This window comes from Phodopus roborovskii, unplaced genomic scaffold (genome assembly GCF_943737965.1).
Source record: "Phodopus roborovskii unplaced genomic scaffold, PHOROB, whole genome shotgun sequence".
Taxonomy (NCBI): domain Eukaryota; kingdom Metazoa; phylum Chordata; class Mammalia; order Rodentia; family Cricetidae; genus Phodopus; species Phodopus roborovskii.
The window spans coordinates 86,889-112,790 of NW_026126062.1; the positions used below are offsets into that span (position 1 = coordinate 86,889).

Below are 25,902 nucleotides of genomic sequence, written 5' to 3' on the forward strand. Positions count from 1 at the left end.
CTCCCGAGTGCTGAGATTTAAGGTGTGCACCACTAACACCCTGCTTCATTTGACTTCCTTTATTTTTCTGGAATCTACTGACTTCTCACCATCTCCCTTGTTACCTTCCCTGGCTAAGGTCACCATCATTTCTGCCAATTTTAACATCTCCATTCTCTTCTCCTCTGGTCTGTTTTCAGCATACCACCAGAACATCTATTTAAAATGCGTTGTTAACTATGTCACTACCTTGCTCAATTCTCTCCTATGGTTCCCCATACTTTTAGATATAAAAAACCAGACATCTTAGAACCTGGCATTTTAGACTGCAGGATCTGGCCTCCAATCTTAGTTCTCAATAGTGACTGTGGCAACCCCCAAATTTCTTGGTTTGCCTGGTCAGCCAAATAAGAACCTCCTGCTTCAAGAGTAAGAAGGGTTCTACTTCCCATCTGCTACCTTCAATTCCTTCGGAGGGGAGCTGACTCTCACTTCAGGTAAACCTTGTCATAAGTCTAAGCCCCTTTCGTTTGCCCAGGGAGAAACTAGAAAGATACCTGGCACAAACCGAATGCCTGGTAAGCTTTCCCAGAATGAATGAGATCCCAAAAGCAGAGCACGACGCTTCTGTGTGGGAAGAGTCACTCTCAGGTGTTTCAGGAAGATAAAGGGGGCTTGGAATGGGTTCTGAGGAACTAGAAATATCACTGTTTGCTGTCACCTGAAATTTCTACCAATGGATTTAGACTTTTCTTCTCTTTCTCAGGCAGAAGATGGGAAATGGGAGACACTTATGATACCAGTTTAATATCCCCCAAATTCTTGACGCTGTAAGAGGACATTTCTGCCTAAGCTACCAGGTCAACTCTAATCTCTAGAACTTTGTCCTATCAAGACTCTTCTACAGTCTGTCCTTCAGGCTAACCTGACTGACCTCTTGTAATGTCTCTGCTGTTTCTTACTATCCAGACATCTGGTATTTCCTTTCTTCCTTCCCCCATCTGCCCAGTGCCCTCCTTCTCCCCCACCTCCACTCTGTCTCCAGCTTTTTTTGGCTGCTGTCTCTTTCTCCTCCTCCTCCCTCCTTCTCTGACGCTGAATAATCAGGCCTAGCTGTCCTGATTTCTGGAAATACTCATGTGTGGGCAGTGGCTCAGGGATGCAATAAGGGATGGATGGAAACTGCTGGGCTGCCCCAGACTGCCAGTGCAAAGACACTAAAATCCAGTAGTATATAGTCAATGCTTGCTTCCTTCTGGGTGAAGGAAGGGTAGAGAATTTATTGAGCAGTGTATGAGGGGTAAGAATTCAGAGGGCATGGACGCAGGCCATCTCATCCTCCAGGTCCTCTTCATCAAAACGGGAGAGAATAGATTCCTCATCACTATAAAGGGAGGTGGTTCTCTGGGCCAGCAGGTCACTGGCAGCACTGTCCATCTCATCCAGTGTCAGGTGACATGCTTCTGCAATCTCCTGCTTGGCCAGGGCCACAAACCGTGGGTCTTGGGCAAAGAGACCCAGGCCTTCCGAGATGAGCACCTGGAGAGGGGGTTGCAAGTAGCGACAGTGTTGACCAATGGCACAATGTGCAGTGGTCACTGTGAATAAATGATGTACTAATGGCAACATTCAGGGAACAGGGCAAAGTACAGTATACTGAGAAGAGGGATTTCTACATACTCAACAGAGTCTGGCCGCTCCTTGTTGCCCTTTCCCAGCTCCCACCTCTGTCCCTTCTACTCCAGCCCTTTACCCCCCCCCACACCCATCTGGACTCACAGCCTCCACCAAACTGTCGGCACTGCCCCTCTTGTGATGTCTGGGATCTGAATGAGCTCCAGGAACTTGCAGACAGGTGAAGGTCCGCAGTGGCCCACTGAGTTTGTTGAGGTACCCTTCACCCACTGTGGCTTCCTCCACCAACAACAGAGGGGCATATAGCAGTCGACCCTTCTGAGGAGGGGCTGCCCAGGAACCCTGGGTCAGAATAAACACCAGAGGGGGCAAAGATTGGTAAGTATGAGAGTCTGTGATTCACTATTGTGAGTTCTGTTCCTCTTCCCTGATAATACACAACTGAACTCGCACTGAATGGATGTAAATCAGAGGAGAGATAAATGACTACTTTATTTGTGGGGGTCAAACCCAGAGACATAAACATGCTAAGCAAATGCTCCACCACTGAGTTATATCCCCAGCTCCAGACTTGAGTTTATGGCAGAATACAGAAAGCCTTTGTTTTTGTGCATTGCATACAATTTCTTTATTTGAGACAGGGCTATACTCTATTATCAAGGCCTGCAACTTACTATGTAGCTCAGGTTGGCCTCAAATTTGCAGCAATCCTCCTTACCAGCCTTACAAGAGCTGGGGTTATAGGCATGAACCACCCCATCTAGCTGTTTTGGTTCTTTTGAAACACAGTCTCATGTGGCCCAGGCTAGCCTCAACTCTATATGTAGCTGAGAATAACTTTGAACTCATGATCCTCCTGTGCTTTCCTCCCAAGTGATACGATTACAGGTATGTGCCATCATATAGAACTCAAAAACCTGGATTTAAATGTCAGGTGTGTGTGTGTGTGTGTGTGTGTGTGTGTGTGTGTGTGTGTGTGTGTGTGTCTAACCCTAATTTCAAGGGGAGCAGAGACAGAAGGATCACTAGAGATTGCTGGTTTCCAGCCTAGCTAAGAAGATGTGAACCCTAGGTTCAGGGAAAGAGCCTACTTCATAGTAATAAGAGGAGACGGATAGAGGACACTGACACCCTCTTCTGGACTCTGCACACTCCCATGGGTGAGTGTACACACACACACACACACACTAACAAATGAACAAATGCTAAGTATTTTTTAAAATGTCAGTTGTGTTTACTAACTTTGTGATCACAAGAGGACAAACTGCTCTGAGCCTCAGTTTCCACACCTGTAAACTGGGGCCAGTAAACCCATTTCATAACTACAGTGAGGATTATGTGAGTCCTTCAAGTGCCCCACTCTTCAGAAGGCCTGAATTGTAATATGTTTGAAAAGTTCAGCCGAAGATGCTATTTCCCTAAGGGCCATAGAGTCCCTTTTCCTCACCTGAGCCCTGCCTGCCCCTGAGGTCCGTCCACGATGGTAAGTGCCTGGGATGGGTAAATCTTCACAACTGCTCTGGCGTTGCAGACACTGTATGGAGAAGGAGGGCTTCCGACCTGGTGGGCAAAGAACAATGGCAATTCCTCCCCCTTCTGCTTGCCCTTAGGGTTCCATAGAGTCCATTCATCCGCTTACCTGCAGGTGTCGGGGGCAGCAAACGTCGGCGTGGTACATGGGGCCCATTTACATGTCTCTGGGGCCAGTGAGGTGGCAAAAGGACTGAGTTGGAGTGAGTCCCTGGCTGCTCATCTACATAGGGGGTCCTGTGTAAAAGGCAGAGATAGCAGTGAACTCAAATCTGGGATTCAGAGTTGGGGTACCAATGCTCCTATCCTCCCCTACATGGCCCATGTGATGTGGCCAGTGTACCAGTCAGTGACTTCCTGTTCTTCATTCTGATTGTCCTGCCCTTGAATTCCCTTGAGCTGAGTACTTCCTTCTTCAGGGATAGTGAACATGAAAACTCCAGAGCTTCTCCTGGGGAAGAGATACATATTAGGCAAGGTCCCAAACCCCCAAGGCTCCCTGTCCCTTTCATCCCATGAATGTCCCATTCTCTATGCAAACACTAGAATTTACAGTTACTTTTAGACAGGGTCTTACTATGTATTCCTGGCTGACCTGGAACTCAGAGAGCTGTTTCCTTCTATTTACTGAGTTCTGGGATTAAAGACGTGGGCCACTACAGTTGATTTGCATTCATCTTTTACATTGCATTTCTCATATTTTCTTGCTATTCTCTTTTCCACATTTCTCTTGCTATCCTCTATTCCCATTTGAGCCCTTCACGTATCTTTATCTTTTTAAAAAAATGGTCTCAAACTCACTATATAGCCAAGGATGGCCCTTACACTCCGGATCCCCCTGCCTCCACCTCCCAGGTGCTGAGATTACTGCTGCGGCCCACCACATCTGACTCTCACTTGAGCCCTTGAAACACATCTAGCCTTCCTGACTTTCTCCTTGAAGGTCTCTAGCCCTTCATCCATCTCATCCAATAAAGTGGCTAGTCTTTCTTCATTCTCACAACCTTCCCCAGGTGCTTGACCATACCTGTGGGGTTGGGATTCAGCCTGGACCACACTGGGCTGCTTGGAGTTGGGAGCCACCCCATCATCATCACTAGGCCCGGGTGAAAGAGAATCTGGGAGTTTTTCCCTAACAGGTAGAGACACTGAAATCCTGGAGCTCCATCGAGATTGGGGCTGGGAGTCTATGGAGTCCTGAGGAGAAGGCACTTGGCTGAGTGTTTTATCAATGCAATGGCTAAGTTACTTGATCAGTGTTTCCCTCACTGGTCCATGGGCCCATCACTCCCTAGGGGCTGAATCTGGGAATTGTTTTCCAACAGCCAATGATAGGTATTGAATAGCTTTGCATTGTAGAGGACGTTTCTCCCCACAGACAGTATTGTATTCACTTAGGGATCTGAGGGAACATTTTATAGTTAAGAATTTTGAGGGGAGTAGAAACTTGTCCTCACTTGGTGTGTTTCTGGGTTGTTCTCAGCTTCCTCCTCCTCACCCTCCTGACCCACTGCCTCTTCTTCTTCCTCAGTGTCGTAGGTGAGGGCCTGTCGGATCTCAGGACCTAAGTCCTGTAGGCTTCGGAGGCCAACCTGTGGGAATGGATGGAGAATGAAGGAAATTGGTAGCTCCTGGTCTAAAGTGCCCCTCTGTGAGCTTGCTTCCCATACAGAAGTGTGTGTGCCAGGGTTCCGAGGCTCCCTTGACCCTCTGTGAGGCCTAGGTCTCAGTTTTTTCCTATGTGACATGGATTTCATGAAATCAAGAGGGAGGTCCGCCTCTACACACATGGCCACACCAAGCCCTGTCCTTAAGACCTGAAGGACAGAGGATGTGCTTGTTGGGGCCTCTGCTCCTAGTAGCCCCTTTTCTTTCCTTCTCCGGAATTTTCGGAAATAATCTTGAATCAGAAATGTGGCATAGAATTTGCCCACGGTGACTTCCTCCTCTGGGACAAGAAAAGGGAACAAAGTTACACAGGGGTCCTCTACACCACTACCGCCTCCCCTGTTCCTCCCTACAAGCAATAATCTTGGCAGGCAGCTCAGGAATTGGGGGTGGGTAGCTCACCGTCTGGAGGGGGGATTACTTCATCCAACAATTTCTGCTTTATCCGCTTCCAGATCTTTTTGATGACCATCCGAAGCTCCTGATTGGCTTGATCCAGGTTCCCTGCAATGCAGGAGAGTATGACGTAGGGGAAACAAGAGAAGTGCTGAAGTTGTTCCTTATTGCTGGTTGGGGGCGGTGCGTGGGTGCGCGGGGAGGGGGGACTTTGCTTTGCTTTGAAGCTTCATGTCACTGCTTTCAGATGGGGTGTGGAAGCAGGCCTGGAGAAGCCAAAGCCCCCGGTTTTGAGGGTCAGAGTTAGGAGATGAGTATCTGTCATTCTTTGCTTTTGCTCTCTGATCCCTCCCCAGGGACCCTTTCATTTCTGCTCCTCCCCTCCCCCACACCTTCTGTCTTGATCTTCAAGGATGTCCGCACCAGGGCAAAGAGTGTAGCATTAAATGTCACTGTTCCATCTGAGTTGAGGGGCACATTCATTGCCACAAGTCTCTGTAAACACCCAAGACATAGAACCTACTCTGGGAAAATGCTAGGTATATTTTCAGTGCCCAGGGTAGAAACCTTTGTGGATCAGCCATATACCCATCCCTACCAAAGGCAAGTTCCTACCCTTTCCTACACGGGATAGAGCCTTGTTGGAGGTCAGCAGGTGAGTGGGTGGGCAGGTGTACAGACCTTGCAGGCTACTCGGTGTGGGCACAACTTTCCGAATCCCAGTGGGGGCTGGATGCATCTCAGCAGGGCAACCACATCCAGGTGCTTGATGCGGCCCCTGGGGCAGTCAGGGAGGTACCACTGGATCAACAGTACTCCTTTAGACTTAAGCCCTCACCCAAACAAATCATCGCCTCCCAAACCAACACCTCAAGGCCTTTCAGGGAAGAGCACAGGAGGAGAGGACAGAGCATGGGGCAGTAGAAAGCTCTTTATTGTTGGGTAATGGAATATGCGGTTCTGAAGTTCTAGGACTAGGGGGCTATGGAGGACAGCACATTATCCCTAGGATTCTAGGTAAGAAGCTAGGGGGTATACTTGGCTCCAGGGTCATATTCAGACCAGATCCTCTTGAATTCATCAAGGTGGTGGGGGCCCAGGATAGACCAATCTCTGGTTAGATAATCAAAATTATCCATGATCACAGCCACAAAGAGGTTTATGATCTGTGGAACAATGAGCAAACACAGTTAAGCGAAGGAACAGAGCTGGGTTTTGGGGAGTGGATAGGAGCTGGGATGGTCTTTTATGGCCATTGGGTCACAAGTTTCCTGGTTGATCTTATTTTGGGACAGCCCTCTCTTTCCGATATCTCTGCACCACTCAGGGCCAGCCCCTATGGCAATGATCGTGACAGTGGGGAAATATTTCCTTACCAGGAAGGCACAGAGCATGAAGAAGCTGATAAAATAGGCAATGGCAAAATTGCTACCACAGGTAAATTCCTCTCCTGGGCCAAAGTCAGACTCAGGGTCGCATCGATTTCCAGGAAGGCTGGCAAGCATTATCTCTTGCCATGCCTCGCCAGTGGCACACCTGGGGAGGGTCACACAGGGATGGCATTCCAGAGAAGCTCTAAAGTCATGTCAAATACAGTTGTGGGGGGTCTACGGGAGTGAGGGGATGACCTACTTCTCACCAGCGGCTACACATTTATTTAGTGTGTGTGTGTGTGTGTGTGTGTGTGTGTGTGTGTGTGTGTGTACATATGCGCGCATGCGCAGGTGCACACGTGCTGTGCATGGACAATCTGTGAGAGTCTTTTCTTTTTATTTCATCATGTGGAGTCTTTACTTGCTGAACTTGCCTTTACTTGCTGAACTGTCTCACCATGATAATGGCAGTTATAGAATAACTTTTTACAGATGAGGGACTGTGGGCTAAAACAGGGGCACATCTTACAGCTGGAAAAAGAATGGCTCAGACTGGAATATTTTGAAAGACTCCTCAGATCACATTCAGCTTATGTGGAACTCAGGCTGCTCCGATATTTCCACAGTTTAGGCATCTTGGGGCCAAGAGAGGGTGTTTGCGTACCCTAGGTATTCTGGGAAACGAGGTAGCATGGAAGTGGGAGTATATCACCTGAACAGAAGCAGCACAGCTTGTGGAAAGGTCTGGAAATTGTTGTTTCGATTTATCTGTGTGCCATCCTGAAGAGCCACTTTACCAAACATCTATAGACATACAAAGACTGTGTGTTGGGAGTGAACCCATGGCCCCATGTGTCCCTATCCACTTCACATTTCCTAATACTTAAGGGATCTTCATAATCTTGAACGCCATTACTGATGAGCTCATTTCACACATGGGTCATCTAGTTTGTCTATCTTTTTGCCTTTCCATCCCCACACTGTCTCTGACAGAAAGGTTGCAGAGGGGTATTCTCTAGGGTGTCCACTTACCTGCATGCCAATGACTGCATAGATGAAGAATATCATTGCTATGAGAAGAGCCACATAGGGCAAAGCCTGGGAGAATGGGAGGGGAAAAGATATTTCAGGTGCAGTCAGAGAACTATAAATCCCAGAATGCACTTCTCTCCCCTAACCTGGACCTGCTAGGGATGTATCTACCCTCAAAGCTTCCTGGATTACGTGTGCTCCCCAAATGCGGACACAATATTAAATAGAATGGGGTAAAGTCAGAGAACTAGAGGCATATTAAGGGTTGAGAGCCCAGAGAAAGAGAAAACATTGGAAATGGTATAGCAGACTGGAAACTGTAGTCCTTAAGTGGGAAATTACCTGGAAAGACTTGATGAACGTCCAGAGCAGTGTGCGGATCCCTTCACCCTTACTGAGAAGCTTGACTAGCCTCATGACTCGGAAGAGGCGAAAGAATGTGATAGATATTCGGGAGCTGTCCTCTGAACTCTGGAGTTAGGGATGCAGTGTGGGTGCTCAGTTTGCACAAGGTTTAGCTAGCAACTTCTTTTACTCATGCCTTGGCCCTCCCAGTTCCCAAGTCTCTCAGAACCCAGGCCCAAGAGCGTCTAGGGAGCATTTTTTGTTTGTTTGTTTGTTTTTTAAGACAGAGTTTCTCTGTGTAACTCTGTCCTGGGCCAGCCTGGCCTTGAACTCAGAGATCTACCTGCCTCTGCCTCCTGATTGGTGGTATTAAAGGTATACACCACCACCACCACCCAGATGTCAGGGAGCATGTCTAAGGACTCTTAGGCTGGGAGGGATGTTTGGAAAATTATTCCTGTTAGGGGTGAGAAGCTACCTCACCAAGGTGGCCTCCATTCTGGTGGGACATGTGGCCAAACCAGAGGTGATAAAGGAGATGATGTAATCATATGCCCAAAATGGATAAGAGGGAATGATGGTACATCCTCAGGGAATAGTGGGGGAAGGTTATATGGTAATCGATCACGGTGGTTGTAATGGGGTGGAAGGTAAAAGGATCAGGTAAAGGAGACGATGGAGCAAAGACATTGAAGGAAACAATGGGGGTAAAGTTTCATGGAAACGAGAACCAATAGATGATCATCGGAGAAGCCAGTGATGTGTGGGTGCAATCGGCATCATTGTCAGTCAAGGTTATTTTCAGGTAGTACCCATTGGATGAAATGATGGAGTCAACGATGCAATCAGGTGTGGTAAGAGAGCCAGGAAAGATGATTGAGTTGGAGAAAATGGAGTCAACGAAGTAGTCAGAGAGATGGTGGAGCCAAAGCGGGAGTCAATGGAGATGATGGAGTCATTGGAGTGGGATGGAGACAATGAAAGAGATAACAGAAACAATAAGGGAGGTATTTTAGGAGGCAGCAGAACCACTGGGTAGGCTACAAAATTGAATAAGGGGCTGGTTATAGGGAGGAGTACTTTGCCAGAGCCCAGCAAGGACTCAAAAAAGATAGCTCTAGAATGAGGGAGTGCTCAATCTCAAGGGCTGGGGAGTATGTGAGTGGGAGCAGACTACCCAAGAATGAAGGAAGGCACTAGGGAGAGGGTAGAAATGTTAGCACAAAGCCCAGTTCTCACATTGACTTCTGTGACGGCAATGTCCACTACGCTGCCCACTACAATAAGAGCATCGAACGTATTCCAAGCATCGGCAAAATAATGCTGTAGATGAGAGGAAAGCATTGTATAGTTCTCTTAGCCAGCAGACCAGGATAAGGGACCAGTAGAGGACAGGGGTTATTGAGGAGGCAGGGCTTGGACTACAAATGGTCGGGATCTGGTTTCCTCTCATTCCTTAGTCTTGTGACTACTTGGTTATTTCCCCTCCACACCTCCCCAGTCCTGGCTGTGAAATATGGTTCTTCCCCAAGGAGTTTATTCATAGGGAGTGGGTCTAGGATATACCTTGGGTTTGAAGGCGATGATTTTGAGCACCATCTCAATGGTGAAGAGGCCAGTGAAGACCATGTTGAGAATGTCCATGGCATAGTTAAAGGGAGCAGTCTGCTCATAGTGCTATGGGAAAACCAGATGGGGACAGAGCCTAAAGCAGAGACAGCCTACACAACAACACATAGTCCCTGGCCTGAGCTGAGGAGTCTGGGGACATGGAAACACTATTTCTATCAAAACTGTTTGCATTGTTTGTCTCTCATTATGGACATTGCAAACCTTCTTTATGATTCTCAAAGTGGCATGGTTGACAGCTTCCATGGGAAAAAAATTATTTCAAAATATGCAAGAATTACTGCTTGGTTCAACTTTCTCTCTTTTTTCCTGCCTTGAATGTGGAATTGGTATCTGGAATAGTTGTTTTGTGACCATGAAGCAACAATCAACTTCAGCAGAATGGTACAGCAGGAAGATGGACAGAGCCTGGGTCGCTGATCAACAACGAGAGGGCAGCCTACCTCAGTGTTCCTCAACATTCGAGGTAAATAAGCAAACTACACTGATTCCATGATGCATAGCTGGTTTCATCCTAGAATCTGAATCTGGAGTGTATTTTATAATCTGTGACAGCTTGCAGCAGTCATGGACCATTGTTTTCACATTCTGGCATCTTTAAAAGTAGAATGCTGTTTTTGGCCTTAGATTTGAAGAAATGTAACACATTTTACAATAACTTAAGCCTCTGTTAGTTAGGTGGGGGTAGGGAGGATTGAGGGTGTTACATGAGGCCTAATGTATTCCTAATAGCTCTCAAGGGATTGTGTGAAAAGAATATATGTCTGGCAATGATCAAGATGGTGGTGGCAGGAGGTGGGGTGGGGTGGCTCAGACAAACCTGCATGGCTAGGGCAACTGTGTTAAGCAGGATGAGCAGAAACATAAGGTACTCAAAGGCGGCAGAGTTCACAGTAGCCCACACGCGGTACTGATGTGGATTCTTGGGGATGTATCGGCGGAGTGGCTGGGCTTTGAGGGCATATTCCACACACTGGCGCTGCATAATGTTATAGGACGAGGGTAAGCAGGGGAGGCTCACAAGTCAAGGAAAGACAGGTTTGGTGGCCATTAGTCAGGAGTGATAGGTCGGTCACCTGGTTCTTGTCCAGCTCACAGTTTTGGTATTCCTGCTCTCCCTGGGCACGGAATGTGATGATAACAAAGCCCACGAAGATGTTCATCATGAAGAAGGCAATGATAATGATGTAGACAATGAAGAATACTGAGATCTCCACATGGTAATTGTAGATAGGGCCCTCATCTTCTGCATGTGCATCTATGGCTTTGTATAGCAGCCTGTGGGAGATGGAGGGAGGTAGAGATTAAGACATGTGCAGGGGAATCCCAGCCCCCTCAGACTTCTTCCCAGGCTACTTTCCATACATGCTTCCCAAATCTCCTGGCATACCAACTCCCATAAATTTACAACCTAATCACTTTGAACTTCTATACATGCACAAAGGAAGCCCCCCCCACAAGGCTATTAAAGTGTCCTAAATCTTTGCTTTTTGTTTTCTGTCTGTCTTTTTTTGAAACAGGGTCTCACTCCGATGCAGCCCTCAAAAGAATCCCATCCAGATATTCCATGACCTTTCAAAATCCCCTGTTTCTACAGACCTCTAATCCCCTGATACTGGCCCCTGGAACACCTCCCACATGTTGTTCTTCAGAACTCCCCCGACAAGCTTCTAAAGATCTTGGAATCATGTCCCACAGTCTTGAACGCTCTGCTCAGTTCCCCCTAGAATTTTCTAGCTAGTATACCCAAAGGCTTTTGTAGCTTCCTGTAAACTTCTAAATCCTGTTTCCTCAACGAACCCCTTCATATTCTACTTATTCTCTTGTTACACACACCAGGTCTTTTGTAGAATTTCACCCATTCCCTCAGAGACCTTTTCCCAATTTCCAGAGACCTTTCTCCAGAGACCTTTCTCCAAAGGTCTTCCCCATCCAGTCTCCCAACACATTCACCAGAAATCTACAACCAACTGGATGTGGTGGCACAAACCTGAATTCCATCATTCAAGAGGATGAGGAAGTAGGAACACCAGTTTGAGGTCAAAGTGGGCTACATGGTAAGACTCTGACTCAAGAAAATAAGGGGTAGGGATGTACCTTAATGTTATACTGTTTTCATAGCATATACAAAACCTGTGTTCTATTCTCAATCATTGAAAAGAGGAAAAATGAAAGAAAGGAAACCCTATCCAGGCTTACGAGACTTTCTGTACATCCTTAAGATACACTCCCATTCATTCCCAGTTATCCCAGTCCACATCTACAATCATCTGCCCAGTCCCCTTTGATCCCCAAGGCCCTGCCCCTCACGCAGGCCAGCCTTCGAAGGTAGAGACAGTGAACAGGGCCATCATGGCTGAAAGGACGTTGTCAAAGTTGAAATCACTGTTGACCCAGAGCCGCTCTCTGACCAAGGGCCGTGACACGTCTCCATCAGGGTAGATGAGGAAAGAGCCCCTGTGGATGTTGTAGACAGGCTAGGTGAGGGAGGAGGAATGAGGAGCTGAGACAAAGGGTCTAGGGTCTTTATTATGGATGTTACAGGGCACAGTGGTGTCCCTAGACAGCTTGGGTTCCCACTCTACCCTTTGATTTCATCACTGGGTTACTGTAAACATTCAGTCTCTGTCTATGCGCTTTCTATTTTCACCATCTATCTAAGAAATGACAGTTAACCATGGTGGTTCACACTTAAAATCCCATTACTTGTGATGCAGAGGTGGGGAGATTTTTTTTAGCAAGTTTGAGGCCAGCCTGGTCTACCTGATTTCCAGGTCTCCTATTGTGAGACCATGTCACAATAAACAAATAAATAAATAAATAAATAAAGCCAGGCATAGTAGCATATGTTAATAATGCCAGCAACTCAGGTGACAGGAGACAGGAAACTTGTGAGTTTAAGGCTAGCTTGAGAGTTTAAGGCTGGCTTGAGACATGTTGATATCATGGCTCAAAGCAAAAAACAAAAACCACCACCACCACCAACAACAACAACCACCCCCCCCAAAACCCACCAAAACCAAAAACCAAAAACAACAACAAAAAACAAACAAGGGCCAGCAAAATGGCTGCCAACCTGATGATCTGAGTTTGATCCTCAGAACCCACATGGTGGAAGGAGAGAACCAATTCCCTCAAGTTGGTCTCTGATCTCCACACATGCAGTGGCAGGCATACTACTCATTTGAATAAATAGGAGAATGTTTAAAAAAAAAAGCAAGACTAATATCTGGAATACAGTTGGTATATCACCATCACCATTGTCATTAGTATTTTTGTCATTCAGGGGAAAGTCGTTCTCTAAGTGGCCAATGTTTTTTAACATCCTAGCACTGAGTCTATGTCAGGTACTATGCTGGCTTGCCATTCAGGTACTTTACTGTGTACATATACCATGCCCTGACTTTTTGCTACTCATAAGCCCTGTCAAACAGACCCTTTTTTAATTCTCATCTTTCAGTTGAGCTAACTGGGACTCAGCAAGGTCAATAAATGCTTCCAAGCCTTGTGATGTGTGTTTGAGCCAGGGGTTCCTGGCTTCATGGTTTTTGCTAGAAACCACCTCCCTCTACAAACATCTCTAGAGGGAAGTTGGGACTTAGAGTAGGGGCAGAAATTGCTAGGGCTTCTGGGGTGGAATGTACATAATGCTGAAGAATGGGGACAAAGGTTATGGGGGGGACTTTGCTTGCTGTGATGTGAGGGCCTCTACAATTATGGGTAGCATCCTGGGGTGTATCTTGGGGTCTTTATGGAATTTTGAGGGCCTTAGGGATTTTTAGGAAATTAGGCATGTCTAGAGTCTTTGGTAAAAGGCTGTAAGTCACTTCAGGAACCATAGAGAGAGAGGTCTGTATTTATATATGTGATTTGGAAGGGGTTATGGATTCCATAGAGGGTGAGGCCTCAAACACTCACTTGCATTCTTTCAGGGTGTGTTTGGCCTCATCAGTGCAACTGTAGAATTTTCCCTGTATGAAGGACATCTGTCAAACAGGTTCACCTTTCACCCCCACCTTGGCCTGGGCCTCTTTCTGGATGTCCCCCACCTTGAAGAGCTGCACACCAATGCAGGCAAACATGAACTGCAGGAGGGTGGTGACGATCATGATGTTCCCGATGGTCCGGATGGCCACGAACACACACTGCACCACGTGCTGCAGACACCCACACACAAGGCTAATGGGCACCACAGCCATAGAATGTAGTGGGGATTTGGGTGATGAATACAGCATAAGGACATGGGCCAGGATCATGTGCTTGCAAGTCAGGAGCACGTGGTCAAAAGGCAGTATTGTAGGCTAGCATGAATGGGTACTACCAAAGAATAAGACTTTACTAGGTAAGGATAGTCACATGTCAAGGAAATGAGTCAGAAAAATGTGGCCACTGGTATAGTCACTTGTCAGGAACACTGGCAAACCACATGGCCAAGTAGTCAAGAATCCGTGGTCACATGTTGCATTCAGGTTGCACAGCCATGTGTTTGTGCAAATGGTCAGTTGGACCTGTGATGCTGACCCAGGGCCTGGGTCCAGTGGGCTTGGGGGCTGAGCTTACCTTGAGTCCCTTGGCCCTGTTGATGGCTCTGAGGGGCCGCAGGACTCGAAGTACTCGGAGAATCTTCACAACTGAGATGGCACTAGAGCTGGGGGGTGGGGGGTGGGTGGGAAGTTTTCAGGCCCCAATTAGGGCTTGGTCCTAGTTCTGGGCAGGGATGAGGGAGGTGTTACTCACTGTATGCCAAAAGAGATGAGGGACACGCTGACCACAAGCAGATCCAACATATTGAACCAGCTGCGACAGAAAGAGCCACGGTGCAGGAAGGCCCCAAACACTGTCATCTGCCAATTAGATGACGTTGGATTAGACCTCAGACCTGAGGAGAGCTACTGGGTAGGATGGGAGAGAGACCAGAGAGACAGGTGATAGGTGTGGCAGAGAGGTATGGTTGGGGGGGGGGTTCCATAGTCACCTTTAGTAGAATCTCCACAGTGAAAATGGAGGTGAAGGCATAATCGAAGTATCCCAGAATCTGGGGAAATGAGAAAGATGAGGAACACTGTCATGACTAAAGGAGATTGATAGGTATGTCCTATCTATCTATCTATCTATCTATCTATCTATCTATCTATCTATCTATCTATCTATCTGTCTATCAATCATCTGAGGTAAGGCCTTACTCTTCAGCCCAGGCTGGCCTCTGAGTTGCAGTAATCCTGCTTCAGTCTTCTAATTGCTAGAAATCCAGGCAGGTACCACTGTGGCAGCTTGTGTGTGCGCCACTCAGTATAAGCCTTACTCTCCCTCCCTCCCTCCCCCTTCCCTCTCAGCATTAGGAAAGACTTTTTATATGTGTCAAAGGTTTGGCCTTCTGAGATGTGGGCTCAGATTTAGGGTCCTCTGTGTCTACCCAGCTGCATGAGTGCCCTTGGCATGTTTAACCTCTCTGAGCACAGGATTCCTCCATCCCCAGTCAAATCCTGATCCCCTGCCTGCTCTTCTTGGAGTATGGAAATGGCTTCTGGCACTGCAGTCTCCACCATTACAGGTCTGCTTCCCCAGCCCAGTGAGGAGCCTTTTCCTGGTCTCTACTTTGGCTCGACCTTGTGCCCAGGAGATTGCCCCTGTGAGTCCCTCCTAGCCCTCAACCATGGGCTCACATGGTTGCGGAAGGAGTGGGCTCTGATGGGGTCCTCAGCGGCCAGGGACACACTGCTGAGGATGATGAACACTAGGATGAGACTGGTGAAGATATGATGATGTATGAGGGTGTGGCAGGCCTTCCGAAGTCTGGCGAGTGGGGAAAAGGCAGTGATTAGAAAACAGAACCAGTATTTACTAGGAGACTCCAAGGGATGCATCCATGCCCCATTGCCTCCTGGGTAGTTTTGGGGCTCTCCACACGGACAGCCCCTGTTGCCCTGCCCTACTGCCCCTTCTAGCACTCACGGGTTGGTTTGGCTGAGGCAGAAGAAGGCACTGCCTTCAGGAATGGGTACCACCTTCTCCTTGGGTACAACTTCCTGCAAGAGTTCCACATGCCCTGCACCACCTTCCTCTTCCTCCTCCTCCTCTTCCTCTTCTTCCTCTATGCCTGGTGCTGGAAAAAGAGCAAAATGGGAAATTGGCTGAGAAATCAACGGAAAGCTCCTGGAACCGTGCTTGACACAGGATGAACTACTCCCATTTCCTGCCCAGAACCACAGCTCCTCAGGGAAGGGATCTTAAGTCTGTTTTGCTTAATATATACCTAGCTTTTAGAACAGTTCCTGGACACAGTGAGAGCCCAGTGAGTGTGTTTAGTGCACTTTACACACACACACACACACACACACACACACACAATTTGATAACAAAGGCTCTGAAACGGTCTACAGTGAAATAAAATGTCCATTTCTATTGTTTAACCTTGGTGTCCAAAATGTTGCCGGCTAGGGACCAAGCGTATTCATTCATCTCAGAATAATTGTTTTTGCAGACCTCAAGATTGTACTTAGGGCCTGGCGAATTATGCAAGCACTCTACCACTGAGGTATATCCCCAGTCTTTATTATCTGTGTATTTATGTATTTTTTTGAGATAATGTCTGGTGTCTCTAACATAATCCAGGCTGACCTGGAGCTCACTCTTTAGCACAAGATGTCGCTGCCTTTGCTACCTTTCCCAAGTTTTGGGACTACAGGCGTGTGCCACTATGCTACTGTCTTCAGGATGACCTGGGAAGAGTCTACTGGCCAGAGAGGGTCTTGTCAGGGGTCCGGAGTTCTCTGCCTAGCTTCTCTTTCCAAGACTCCATACCTCTTCCATCTGACCTGCCTACTTGCCTGCTCCTTCGCTGTTTGCACCCTCTGCTTCCTCATTCTCTCCACCAGGTACCTGGACACAGGAAGATTGGAGTCATTGAAGATGGGAGAGAAACCAGGAAATGGACACAAAGGTTAATGTGGAAATGGATTGGCAGAAGATGAAGTTAAAGCCATGAACACATGGATAGGTATGGATGGTAGGAGGAATTATGGATAACTCCCAGGCTTCTTTCCTTTAAGATTTATTTATTTATTTAGCTCTTTTGAAGATAGGGCTTTTCTGTGCAACAGTCCTGGCTGTCCTGGAACTCGGTCTGTAGCTCAAGGTGGCCTTGAACTGCCTGCCTCTGCCTCCCTAGTGCTGGGATTAAAGGCCTGCACCACCACCACCCAGCTTTAAGATTTTATTATTATTATTTTTAAAATTATGTGTATTTGTGGGGGGGTATTCTCATGTGAATGCAGGTGACCTTGGAGGCCAATGGCCTTGGAACTCCTGGACCTGGAGTTACAGGTAGTTGTAATCTGGGAACCAAACTCAGGTCCTATAGAAGAGGAGCGAGCGCTCTTAACTGTGGAGCCATCTCTCCAGCTCTCCTACTCTTTTTTTTTTTTTAAAGACATGGCATCATTATGTAGCCCTGGCTGCATGGAACTCACTATGTAGACCAGGCTAATTTAAAAATGCATAGAGACTCACGCCCCTGCTTCTGTTTCCCAAGTGCTGGGATCAAATGCATGCATCACCACACCCAGGAGTCTAACTCACCAAGGCTCTGCTCTCCTGTGGGGTGTTTCCTTCATCGCTCTTCTCTCTGTTCAAGGAAATAAGAGGTGATTGCTGCAGGTGGTAACAGATGGGCAAGGGTGGGGTGGACAGACCTTTCTTGGGGCTTCCTGCTTCTGTTCTCAGTGCCTATAGTCTATCTTCACAGCACACAGAAGGAGTCTGTGAAATTCTAACACTCTCATGTCCATTTCTGCCAAGAGCAAAAGCAAAAATCCTTTTATTCCTCCCAACATCTAACCACATTTCCTGCCACTCTCCTCCCCTCCCTGCTGCATTCCTACCTTACTGGTGGGTGTTATTTGCTTGTTTGTGGTGCTGGGATGGAAACCAGAACTTCAAATGGGTGAATTTTCTTCCTCTAAGGTAGGTCCCAAGCCCTGGTGTTCTGTTGTCAACGTGCTAACAACACAACTTCAAAGCAGCAATCTTATTGACCATTATCTCCTATATAGTCTCAATGTGGAGCCCAGGTTGGCCTTGAACTCCTCCTTATCCTCCTGCCTCAGCCCTCCAGGTGCAGGAAATATAGGTATGGCTTTCTGGGCTTGCTTTGATTTCTCACTATTGCTCTGTCCTCTTTCCTGTTCCTTCACTACTTATTACTAACATATTCTTTACCTTTCCTTTCCTTTCCTTTTTTTTGAGACAAGAGTTTCTCTGTGTAACAGCTTTAGCTGTCCTGCAACTCACTCTGTAGACCTCAGACTTACAGAGATCCACCTGCCTCTGCTTACTGAGTGCTGGGATTAAAAGCTTGTGCCAACACCACCTGGCAACATATTCTTTTTTATTGAGGCAATCCATAACTGGACTGGAACTCACTATGTAGACCAGGAGGTGTCTCTAACTTGAGAGATAAACCTTCCTCTGCCTCCTCAGAGTTGGAGTTAAAGGTCTGAGCCACAGCACCTGGCTTACTAACATATTCTTAAAATTATACATTTATTTTCTTGTAGTTTGCTTATCTCCTGAACTACAAACAGCAAGGACTCCATCTTCCTCAACCCATGCTGTCTCCCTAGCATTTGCAGTAGGGCTTAGCACAAAGTTATTTAGTGTGTGCTCAGTAAATTCATGTCGAAGGATTGAGTATATGAGGCCTGTATCTGGAGCTGGGGATTGCCAGCACAAATGAAATCCTGTGGGATGTGTGCATGTGTGAGAGGTCCAAGTCAGAGATCTTAGGGAAAGGATATCTTGGAGATGGAGCCAGAGCTCACCTGCCTTTGCCTTTGGCAGTGCCTGCATCTCCACTGGCTAGGTTATCCACAGCAATGGCAAGAAACACGTTCAACAGGATGTCTGGAGTGAGTTCAGGCTGCAAAGATGGAGAAGCAGCCTACCCATGGACTGCCCAGCACCCTGCTCCAACCCTCACCCTGCTCAAGCCCATCTCCCAAAGACCACAGACTGAGGATACAGTTGCCGCAGATGAAGAGAATGATGAAATAAACACACACCAGCATCCCTGGGAAGAAGGGGCCACCGTAGGCCATGATACCATCATACATGACCACGTTCCAATCCTCACCTGTAAGAATCTGGGGGTAGAAAGTCATCAAAAGTCCTTGGGATCCCTATAACTGTAGGCCCTACCAACATACACACACACACACACACACACACACACACACACACACACACACACACACACACAGCCCTCCCTCAGGGTCTCAGGCCATACCTGAAAGACAGTGAGGAGGGCTTGGGGGAAGGTGTCAAAGGTGCTTCTCTTGGTGTGGGTTTGGTCAAAGTTGAACTTGCCCCCAAACAGCTGCATGCCAAGCAGGGAGAAGATGATGATAAAGAGAAAGAGGAGGAGCAGCAAGGATGCGATGGACTTCATGGAATTGAGCAGTGATGCAACCAGATTGCTCAGAGATGCCCAGTGCCTGCAGCAGAGATCGAAAGGGCAGGGTTGACGTTTTGTCCCCTGTAGAGTCCAGAGCCAGGTGGGCCCCCAACTTGGGATACACTGGGGCATGTGGGGTTAAAATAGGTTGTGGTGCTGAGGTTGGAGATGATTTTTGGAATCAAAGTATGAAACGAGCAAGAAAGGAAGGGGCCCCTAAGTTTGGAGACAGAGTTGGCATTCAGGGTGTGGTGGGAAGTGAAACTAGGGAGGAGATAGAATTGGGTTTTCTGGTGTTGCCCTACATCTAGAAGGTCAGCCTACAGCAGTAGGTGCTCAATGAATCTTGCTAAATGAATGATGAGGTTGATGAATTATCTTTGGAGCCAGGGTGTGGAATTGGGCTTGCAGTTTGGGCCCCATGCATACACACCTGGTGACTTTGAAGATCCTAAGGAGGCGCACACATCGGAGCACTGAGATCCCGAGAGGCTGCATGGCCCCCACCTCCACCAAAGTGGTTTCTAAGATGCCTCCACAGACCACGAAGCAGTCAAAGCGGTTGAAAAAGGAGGCAACATAGACAGAAGGGCCCAGACCATACAGTTTGAGAAGCATCTCCACCGTGAAGAGGCAGAGCAACACTTTGTTGGCATACTCTATAGGGAGAGCAGGAAGGGCGAATGAGCTGGCCATGGCAACATGGAGGAAGCCAGGAGCTTTGGTGTGACCTTGGGTAGCGGAAAACAGGCCAGGTATGGGCTAGGGTTTAATCGGGGTTAGGAACTGAGGTGAATTTGTAGGTCAGAGCAAGTGATGTTTGGAGCTGGGGTAGAGGGTAGAGTTGAGATGGAGACCAGAGTCAGCCTTTGTGAGTTCAAGACAACTCCAAATTCAGAGGTACAGTTAGCATCTAGGATTTATTATTTTCAAATTATTTCTTATATTTATGTCTTATGTTTTTGGTTCTGGGGACAGAACCCAGGGGCCTCACACAGGTACTCTACCATTGAGCTATATCCCCAGCTCCAGCTCCAAACCTGATTGAACTGATTTGGGGTGGGGTTAGAAGCAGGATCAGTGGTAAAACTAGGATTGAGATTGTAAGGAATAATAACAGTTGACACAATGTGGGCTAAATAATATTCTAAGCTGAGCTCATTTAATCCTTCCAACCACTCATGGATAGTTAGCATTATTACCATTGTGTGCATGGGGAAGCTGAAGCACAGAGGGGTTAACTTGTCCAGATAGCATGGTGTTAAGGGCACAGGTTAAATTCCTACTCTGCCCCTCGGGAGCGGAGACCTGTTTTTTTTTTTTTTTTTTGCTTAACATTAGTGCCATAGGGGTCAGGGCCCTTGGCTGGCCTTAGCAATTAGGTCCTAAGGTTATAGCAGATTACAATTTGAGTTTGGACATGTGAAATACTGAGACTAGAGCTTGATGCACACAGCAAGTACCACGTAAGTGGGGTTTGCAGTGTGGGTTAGGACAGGTTAAGATTTCTGCACTCATCTGGATTTGGAGACTCCCTAGAGAGACTGAATTTGAACTTCTGGGGTGGAGGGAGCAAGGGATGAGGTTGAAGAGAGCTGGCAGGATGAGGCACACCCTGGGTCTGGGTGAGCCACACAGGCTGCCCGTGGTGTTCTGAAGCAATGGTCAACGTGTTGAGGAAAACGAGCAGCAATACAGCCCAGTAGCAGGCGTTGGACTTGACAGCCCGGCGGCAACGTGCACGGAGACCCCGGTTGGCTCGGCGAAAGTGGCGGCTGGACAGAGGAGAGTCCATCACATCACTGAGATGGCCTAGGTCAGCCCCGGAGTTCAGGTGGGGGAGCCCAGGAGTCACATGGTCCTTGAAGGTGGACTGGTCTCAAAGTCATGGGGTCAAAAATTTCCTCAACTTTCACAACTTACCAGACTTTGGTTTTCATGATCTTGTTTCTAGAAATGATTGGAAAGGGATGGGGTGTCATAAGGAGCTGAGGGAGAATCAGCAACTGTGACTAGAGGTCAGGGCTGAGGTCAAGATTTGAAGCTAAAATAAGGATGGGGGGTCTGGTCTACTTAGGGTTCAAGGTCTGGGATCCCTTACAGGCAGCGTGTACAGCTGGCCAGAGACCCCTCTTCTTCATCCTCATCTCCTGGGGTGTCTGCCATAGAGCCAGTGTCACTGGCTGGGAGGCTGGCTGTGGGTAAAGTGAGGGTAGAGATCAGGACCCAAAGATCCTAGGTCCCACGTTTGACTTTTCCCTCTGTCTACTCATCCCGGCGGCTATAACCTGCCTCTTGCCAGATTGGTTCTCACCATGGCTGCTGGTGGAGTGTGTGGAGCGAGTTGAGTGACTGAACCATCGTAGTCGGCCACGCCTCCTATTGGTCAGCTCTGACAGCTGTGGCCCTGAGGGAATAGATCCAACTGGGAAGGATGGCCTGGAGGCAGGATTAGGGTCAAATCTAAGGGGACAAGGGGCTAGTTGGAGTCTGTGTCTGATTCTGTGTTGGGATTCTATGTCCTGAGCCAGATCTGTGGCAAAGCCTAGGGTGGCTGCAGGCTTGGTCTGGGTCTTAGGAGGGCAAATCACATCTGGGATAGGAATGAAGCTGGGTCAAAATAGAGTTGCCTACGATGGCTGGCTCGTCCCTCTTCAGCAAGAGAAGCCAAGTTGCCATCTATTGAGGGGTCATGGAGGTCTAACTCCTCAGCCTGTGTGATCCAGTCTAGGTATCCCCGAAGGTCCTCCTCCATCTGCTGCTTCTCCCGAAGCTTCTGAAAATCACCTCGTGCTTTTGCCTTTTCTCTTTCCTTGGAGAACTCCCTGGAGGAGGAGGGGAGAAGACAGGGGCAGTCACCCAACTAATCTTGTCTTTACCACCCCAGCCACAATAGCTTTCTAATTGTTCTTTGGCTTTGCCAAGGACATTCTAGCCTCCTCCAAGCATTTGCATTGGCTGTTCCTATGGCTTAAAATATGATCAACACCTTCTCAAGAAGTCTTTGCTGATTTTTTAAAAGAATTACATTTACCTGTGTATCTATCTATGTATCTATGCATCTATGTATGTATCTATCTATGCATCTATCTGTATGTGTATGTGTGTGGCAAATAGGTGTCATGACCTGTGGACTAGAGGGCAACCCAAGACAGATGGTTCTCTTCTACAGTGTGGGTCTTGGGTATTAAACTTAGGTCATCAAACTTGGCAATAAGTGTCTTTACCCACAGAGCCATGTTGTTGGACTTGCAGCACTTGGGAGGCAGAGGATCTTTGTAGTTAGAGGCCAACCTGGTTTACAGAGTGAGTTCCAGGACAGCTAGGGCTGTTACACAGAGAAATCCTGTCTCAAAAAACTAAAACTAAAACTAGTACAAAAAAAAAAAAAAGAAAGAAAAGAAAAAAGAATGACTAAAGGAACACACCAGATTTTCTTTGGTGGTGCTAGGGATTGAGCCCGGAGCCATTGACATGCTAAACAAGTGTTCAGACTTTTTTTTTTAAACTAAAAATTTTGAGGCAGGGTCTCACTAAGTTGTCCAGGCTGGCCTGAAATTTGAAATAGGTCTGTCTTAGCCTCCCAGGTAGCAGCAATTCCAGGCTTGTGTTGCCAAGCCCAACTCAGATGTGGATTTTTGTAAGATGTATAGGAGTTTGGCAGCACAAAAGGGTAGGGGACTGACTGTAGGAGAGAATATCCAGGGTTCTCACCCACTTAGGACACCAAGCACAAGGTTGAGGACAAAGAAGGACCCAAAGATGACGAGGCTCACAAAGTACACCCAGGGTAGCTCATACCCCATGGCATCCTGCATCTGGAGAGAGAGAGAGAGAGAGCATATTTCCCCCCATAGCTTGCAAACACGACATCCTGAGCTGAGAAAGAAGGGCAGGTGCAGCCTCCAAGCTGTGTGAGCATTTGTTCACCTCACCCAGTAGAGGACATCTGTCCAACCTTCCATGGTAATACACTGGAACACAGTTAGCATGGCAAAGAAAAAGTTGTCAAAGTTCGTGATGCCACCGTTGGGCCCTGGCCAGCGCCCGCGGCACTCAGTCTGGTTCAGTGTGCATGAACGACCAGAGCCAGAAGACGCACAAGGCGATGGGTCCTCCTCTGCCTCCATATCTGCAGGAAAATTGAATCCCGAGGCTATGAAGCAAAGTCACATACTAGTTCCTGCCACTCTGCAGCCCCATCTATATAGGAAGTTTGTTTTAGTGCCCCAGGTATTTTTTTTTAATTTAACATTTACAAGTTTTTCCTTTTCTCATTTTACATACCAATCCCAGTTCCCACTCCCTCCCCTCCTCGCGTTCTCTCTACCTTCCCCCCCACCCCTCCCCATCCACTCCTCAGAGAGGGTAAGGTTTCCCATGGGGAGTCAACGAAGTCTGTGCCCCAGGTATTTTTAAGGCAAAAGTAATTCTTGGCTCCTCTGCTAGGGTCAAACCCCTGGAGGTGTCGATTTGAACCACTGGGAAGCTGAGTCCTTCCAACAAGGATCTGGAAATTGTGAAGTGTAAATCCTGTATAGATTTTAAATAACAGTGAAGCATGAATCTGGGGGCAGAGTGTTGTGCATACGAGAGTCTCGAAAACGGGGCAGAGAAAAGGCTTGGGCAGGGTTCTCCACAAGTGCCCCAAGGCAAGTGGGTGGAGTTTTGCCATACCTGAACAGCCATTATTGAAGGAGGGGTTCTATTCTGGGATTTAGGGAGGAGTCTTGAATACATGGGTGGGGTTTGGCTATACAGAGGTAGAACCTGAGCCTAGAGACCGAGTCTAGCGAAACTGGGTGGGCTTTCTAGAAGCAAGAGAGGACCCAGAAGAGAGGGCAGTGGGCGTGTCCAGTCCTGTGAAAAGGGGGTGGCTGACCAGATCCTAGGAAGTAGCACGTCTTGTGCATGCGTCCGAGGAACAGCTCGAGTCCGATGATGGCGTAAATGATAATGACAAAAAGCACCAGCAGGGCAATGTGCAGCAGCGGCACAAGCGCCTTCATGATGGAATTGAGCACTATGTGCAGGCCTGTGGTGGGGAGGGACGGGGTCAACGCATTCGCCTTCAGCCTGGAACCCCAACTCAGGGGACGTATATACATACTTACTCGGGACCCCGGACACCAGCCTCAGTGGCCGTAGCACCCTAAATGCCCGCAATGCCTTCACATCGAAGCCTCCTGGCTTTCCTCCAGTATGTGGGGCATCGCCTGGCCGCCCAGATCCTTGCTCCAGCAGCACGCTGAACAGCCTGATGGGGGAGCATGGGATGGGGAGAGGAGATTCAGGCCTTTGGCTCCCGCCCCTTCCCTCCTGCTCAGAAAAGCACAAGTCCCTGTAACTGGAAACCAAATGGGTTTACATATGTTAATACTCCCGATTTTAGCGGCAGAATAGGGACTGTCTGTAGCAGTCGCTTCCCTGAGCCCCAGAATTCAGTGGATTACTAACTAGGGTGGGGTGCCCCTCCCCCTGCAGACGCGCACCCGACCACGACAATGATGAAGTCGAGTAGGTTCCAACCATTGCGAATGTAGGCACTGGGATGGAGCACCAGCCCATAGGCCACGATCTTGAGCACTGTCTCCACGGTGAAAATCACCAGGAACACGTATTCTACTTGTTCCTGAGGGCGGAACATGAAGGCCGGTTACTTATCTGGGGGCAGGGTCAGACCCCGTGGGTGGGGGCTCAGGTTAAGGATGCATTTTTGCCAGAACCAAGAGTGGAATAAGGTGGGACCGGGAGAGGTGGAAGCTGGCTTGGTGGCTGAAGGTGCAGCTCTAAGGGAAACTGCAGCTTGCCTGGGCATGGGGTAGGCCTTACCAAGTTGTGGTTAGCAGTGTTGGAGTCGTCCTCAGGGAAGGGAATGTATACTCCCAGGGCCACGCAGTTGGCAAAGATGGTCAAGAGGATGAGAATATCAAAAGGTCTTAGGTGAACACAGTTAAGGACCCAGGAAGAGTAATGTTGAAACCCCCACATGCCCTTGGTGCCCTCTCCACCCAGTGCTGACTCTAGGCAGGATCATACTTAACCCCGGGCGGTCTTTGAATTTTTAGTTCTCCTGCCTCAGCTTGCTGAGTTATGGGGTTATAGGCATAACACTAACATGGCCAGCTTAGTGCTTGCCTCTTGACCCTGGTGGCTGTCCAACTCTCTGGACTCCCTTTCTATTCTAGTTTTTGACCCCCTCTCTCTCTCACACACAACACTCTCTCTAATTTGCATTGCTTTGGATTGAACTCAGGACATCTAATGGACATCTAATACACTAAATAAATGCTCTACTACTGAGCAACAGTCCCACCCCAGGAATCCTTTCACCCTAATATTTGATCCTTGGTCCCTGGTAATCTCAGCCCTCCTCCATTCCAGGCCTGACCTAATCCTTGACTCTTCACACCCTGGTGATCCTTACCCTTGATTCTCCCAGGATACTTCCACTCCACGATGCTGATGCAGGACCGACGAATGGGATTGGTTAAGGTGAGGCAGAAGAGTGCTCGAGGTGATCGCTGGGCACTGGCCACTGCCACAGTCTTGTGTTTGTTGTGCTGGGTTCTTCGTCTTGGGGTTCCCAGGCCTGATGCCCCACTGGTATCATCAGCTCCCACAGCTGGAGGCCCAGGACACAGCCCCCATTCAGGACCAGGGCCTGTCCCATTGGCTGGACTGGGCTCAGGAGTGGTGTCTGTGTGGAGAAACAGAGTCAGGGAACGGATGGCATGCACAATCATAGCAACTTCTTGCCCAACCCCATCCCGCTGTTTGAAGGAAGAACATGCAAAACTATGGAGAAGTGGAGGATGCTTGAGTTGTGGGTTGAAGGTTAAGAATTAATGTTGGAATTAAGTT

At 48.1% G+C, this 25,902-nt stretch overlaps 1 protein-coding gene across 1 annotated transcript; it reads right to left on the reverse strand.

The window, feature by feature from the left end:
• Positions 1 to 1,214: 1,214 nt before the first annotated feature.
• Positions 1,215 to 25,784, reverse strand: Cacna1f (calcium voltage-gated channel subunit alpha1 F). Its single transcript, XM_051179387.1, has 46 exons — positions 25,486 to 25,784; positions 24,871 to 24,976; positions 24,531 to 24,670; positions 24,153 to 24,295; positions 23,921 to 24,073; positions 22,974 to 23,170; positions 22,753 to 22,856; positions 21,673 to 21,863; positions 21,353 to 21,445; positions 21,140 to 21,233; positions 20,962 to 20,988; positions 20,653 to 20,813; positions 19,472 to 19,697; positions 18,871 to 19,078; positions 18,607 to 18,727; positions 18,407 to 18,488; positions 17,166 to 17,211; positions 16,415 to 16,466; positions 15,540 to 15,690; positions 15,251 to 15,380; positions 14,563 to 14,622; positions 14,325 to 14,431; positions 14,148 to 14,235; positions 13,637 to 13,744; positions 13,506 to 13,558; positions 11,898 to 12,044; positions 10,664 to 10,865; positions 10,408 to 10,566; positions 9,525 to 9,635; positions 9,198 to 9,281; positions 7,956 to 8,084; positions 7,614 to 7,679; positions 7,294 to 7,385; positions 6,585 to 6,744; positions 6,247 to 6,374; positions 5,890 to 5,986; positions 5,601 to 5,703; positions 5,215 to 5,316; positions 4,962 to 5,092; positions 4,602 to 4,736; positions 4,172 to 4,341; positions 3,488 to 3,595; positions 3,254 to 3,381; positions 3,062 to 3,174; positions 1,759 to 1,956; positions 1,215 to 1,518 (listed from the first exon to the last, which is right to left on the reverse strand). The coding sequence occupies exons 1-46, from the start codon at positions 25,782 to 25,784 to the stop codon at positions 1,288 to 1,290; spliced, it is 5,934 nt and encodes a 1,977-aa protein (XP_051035344.1). The 3' UTR covers positions 1,215 to 1,287.
• Positions 25,785 to 25,902: the final 118 nt, after the last annotated feature.

Excerpts from the sequence above, each read along its gene's own strand:
- Cacna1f (XM_051179387.1), bottom strand. The coding sequence starts at position 25,784 with ATGATTGTGCATGCCATCCGTTCCCTGACTCTGTTTCTCCACACAGAC. Across the intron at positions 24,296-24,530 it reads TTCATCATTGTCGTGGTCGG|GCTGTTCAGCGTGCTGCTGG; the intron begins GTGCGCGTCTGC and ends CTCCCCCATCAG. Across the intron at positions 1,519-1,758 it reads CCGACAGTTTGGTGGAGGCT|GTGCTCATCTCGGAAGGCCT; the intron begins GTGAGTCCAGAT and ends CCCCCTCTCCAG.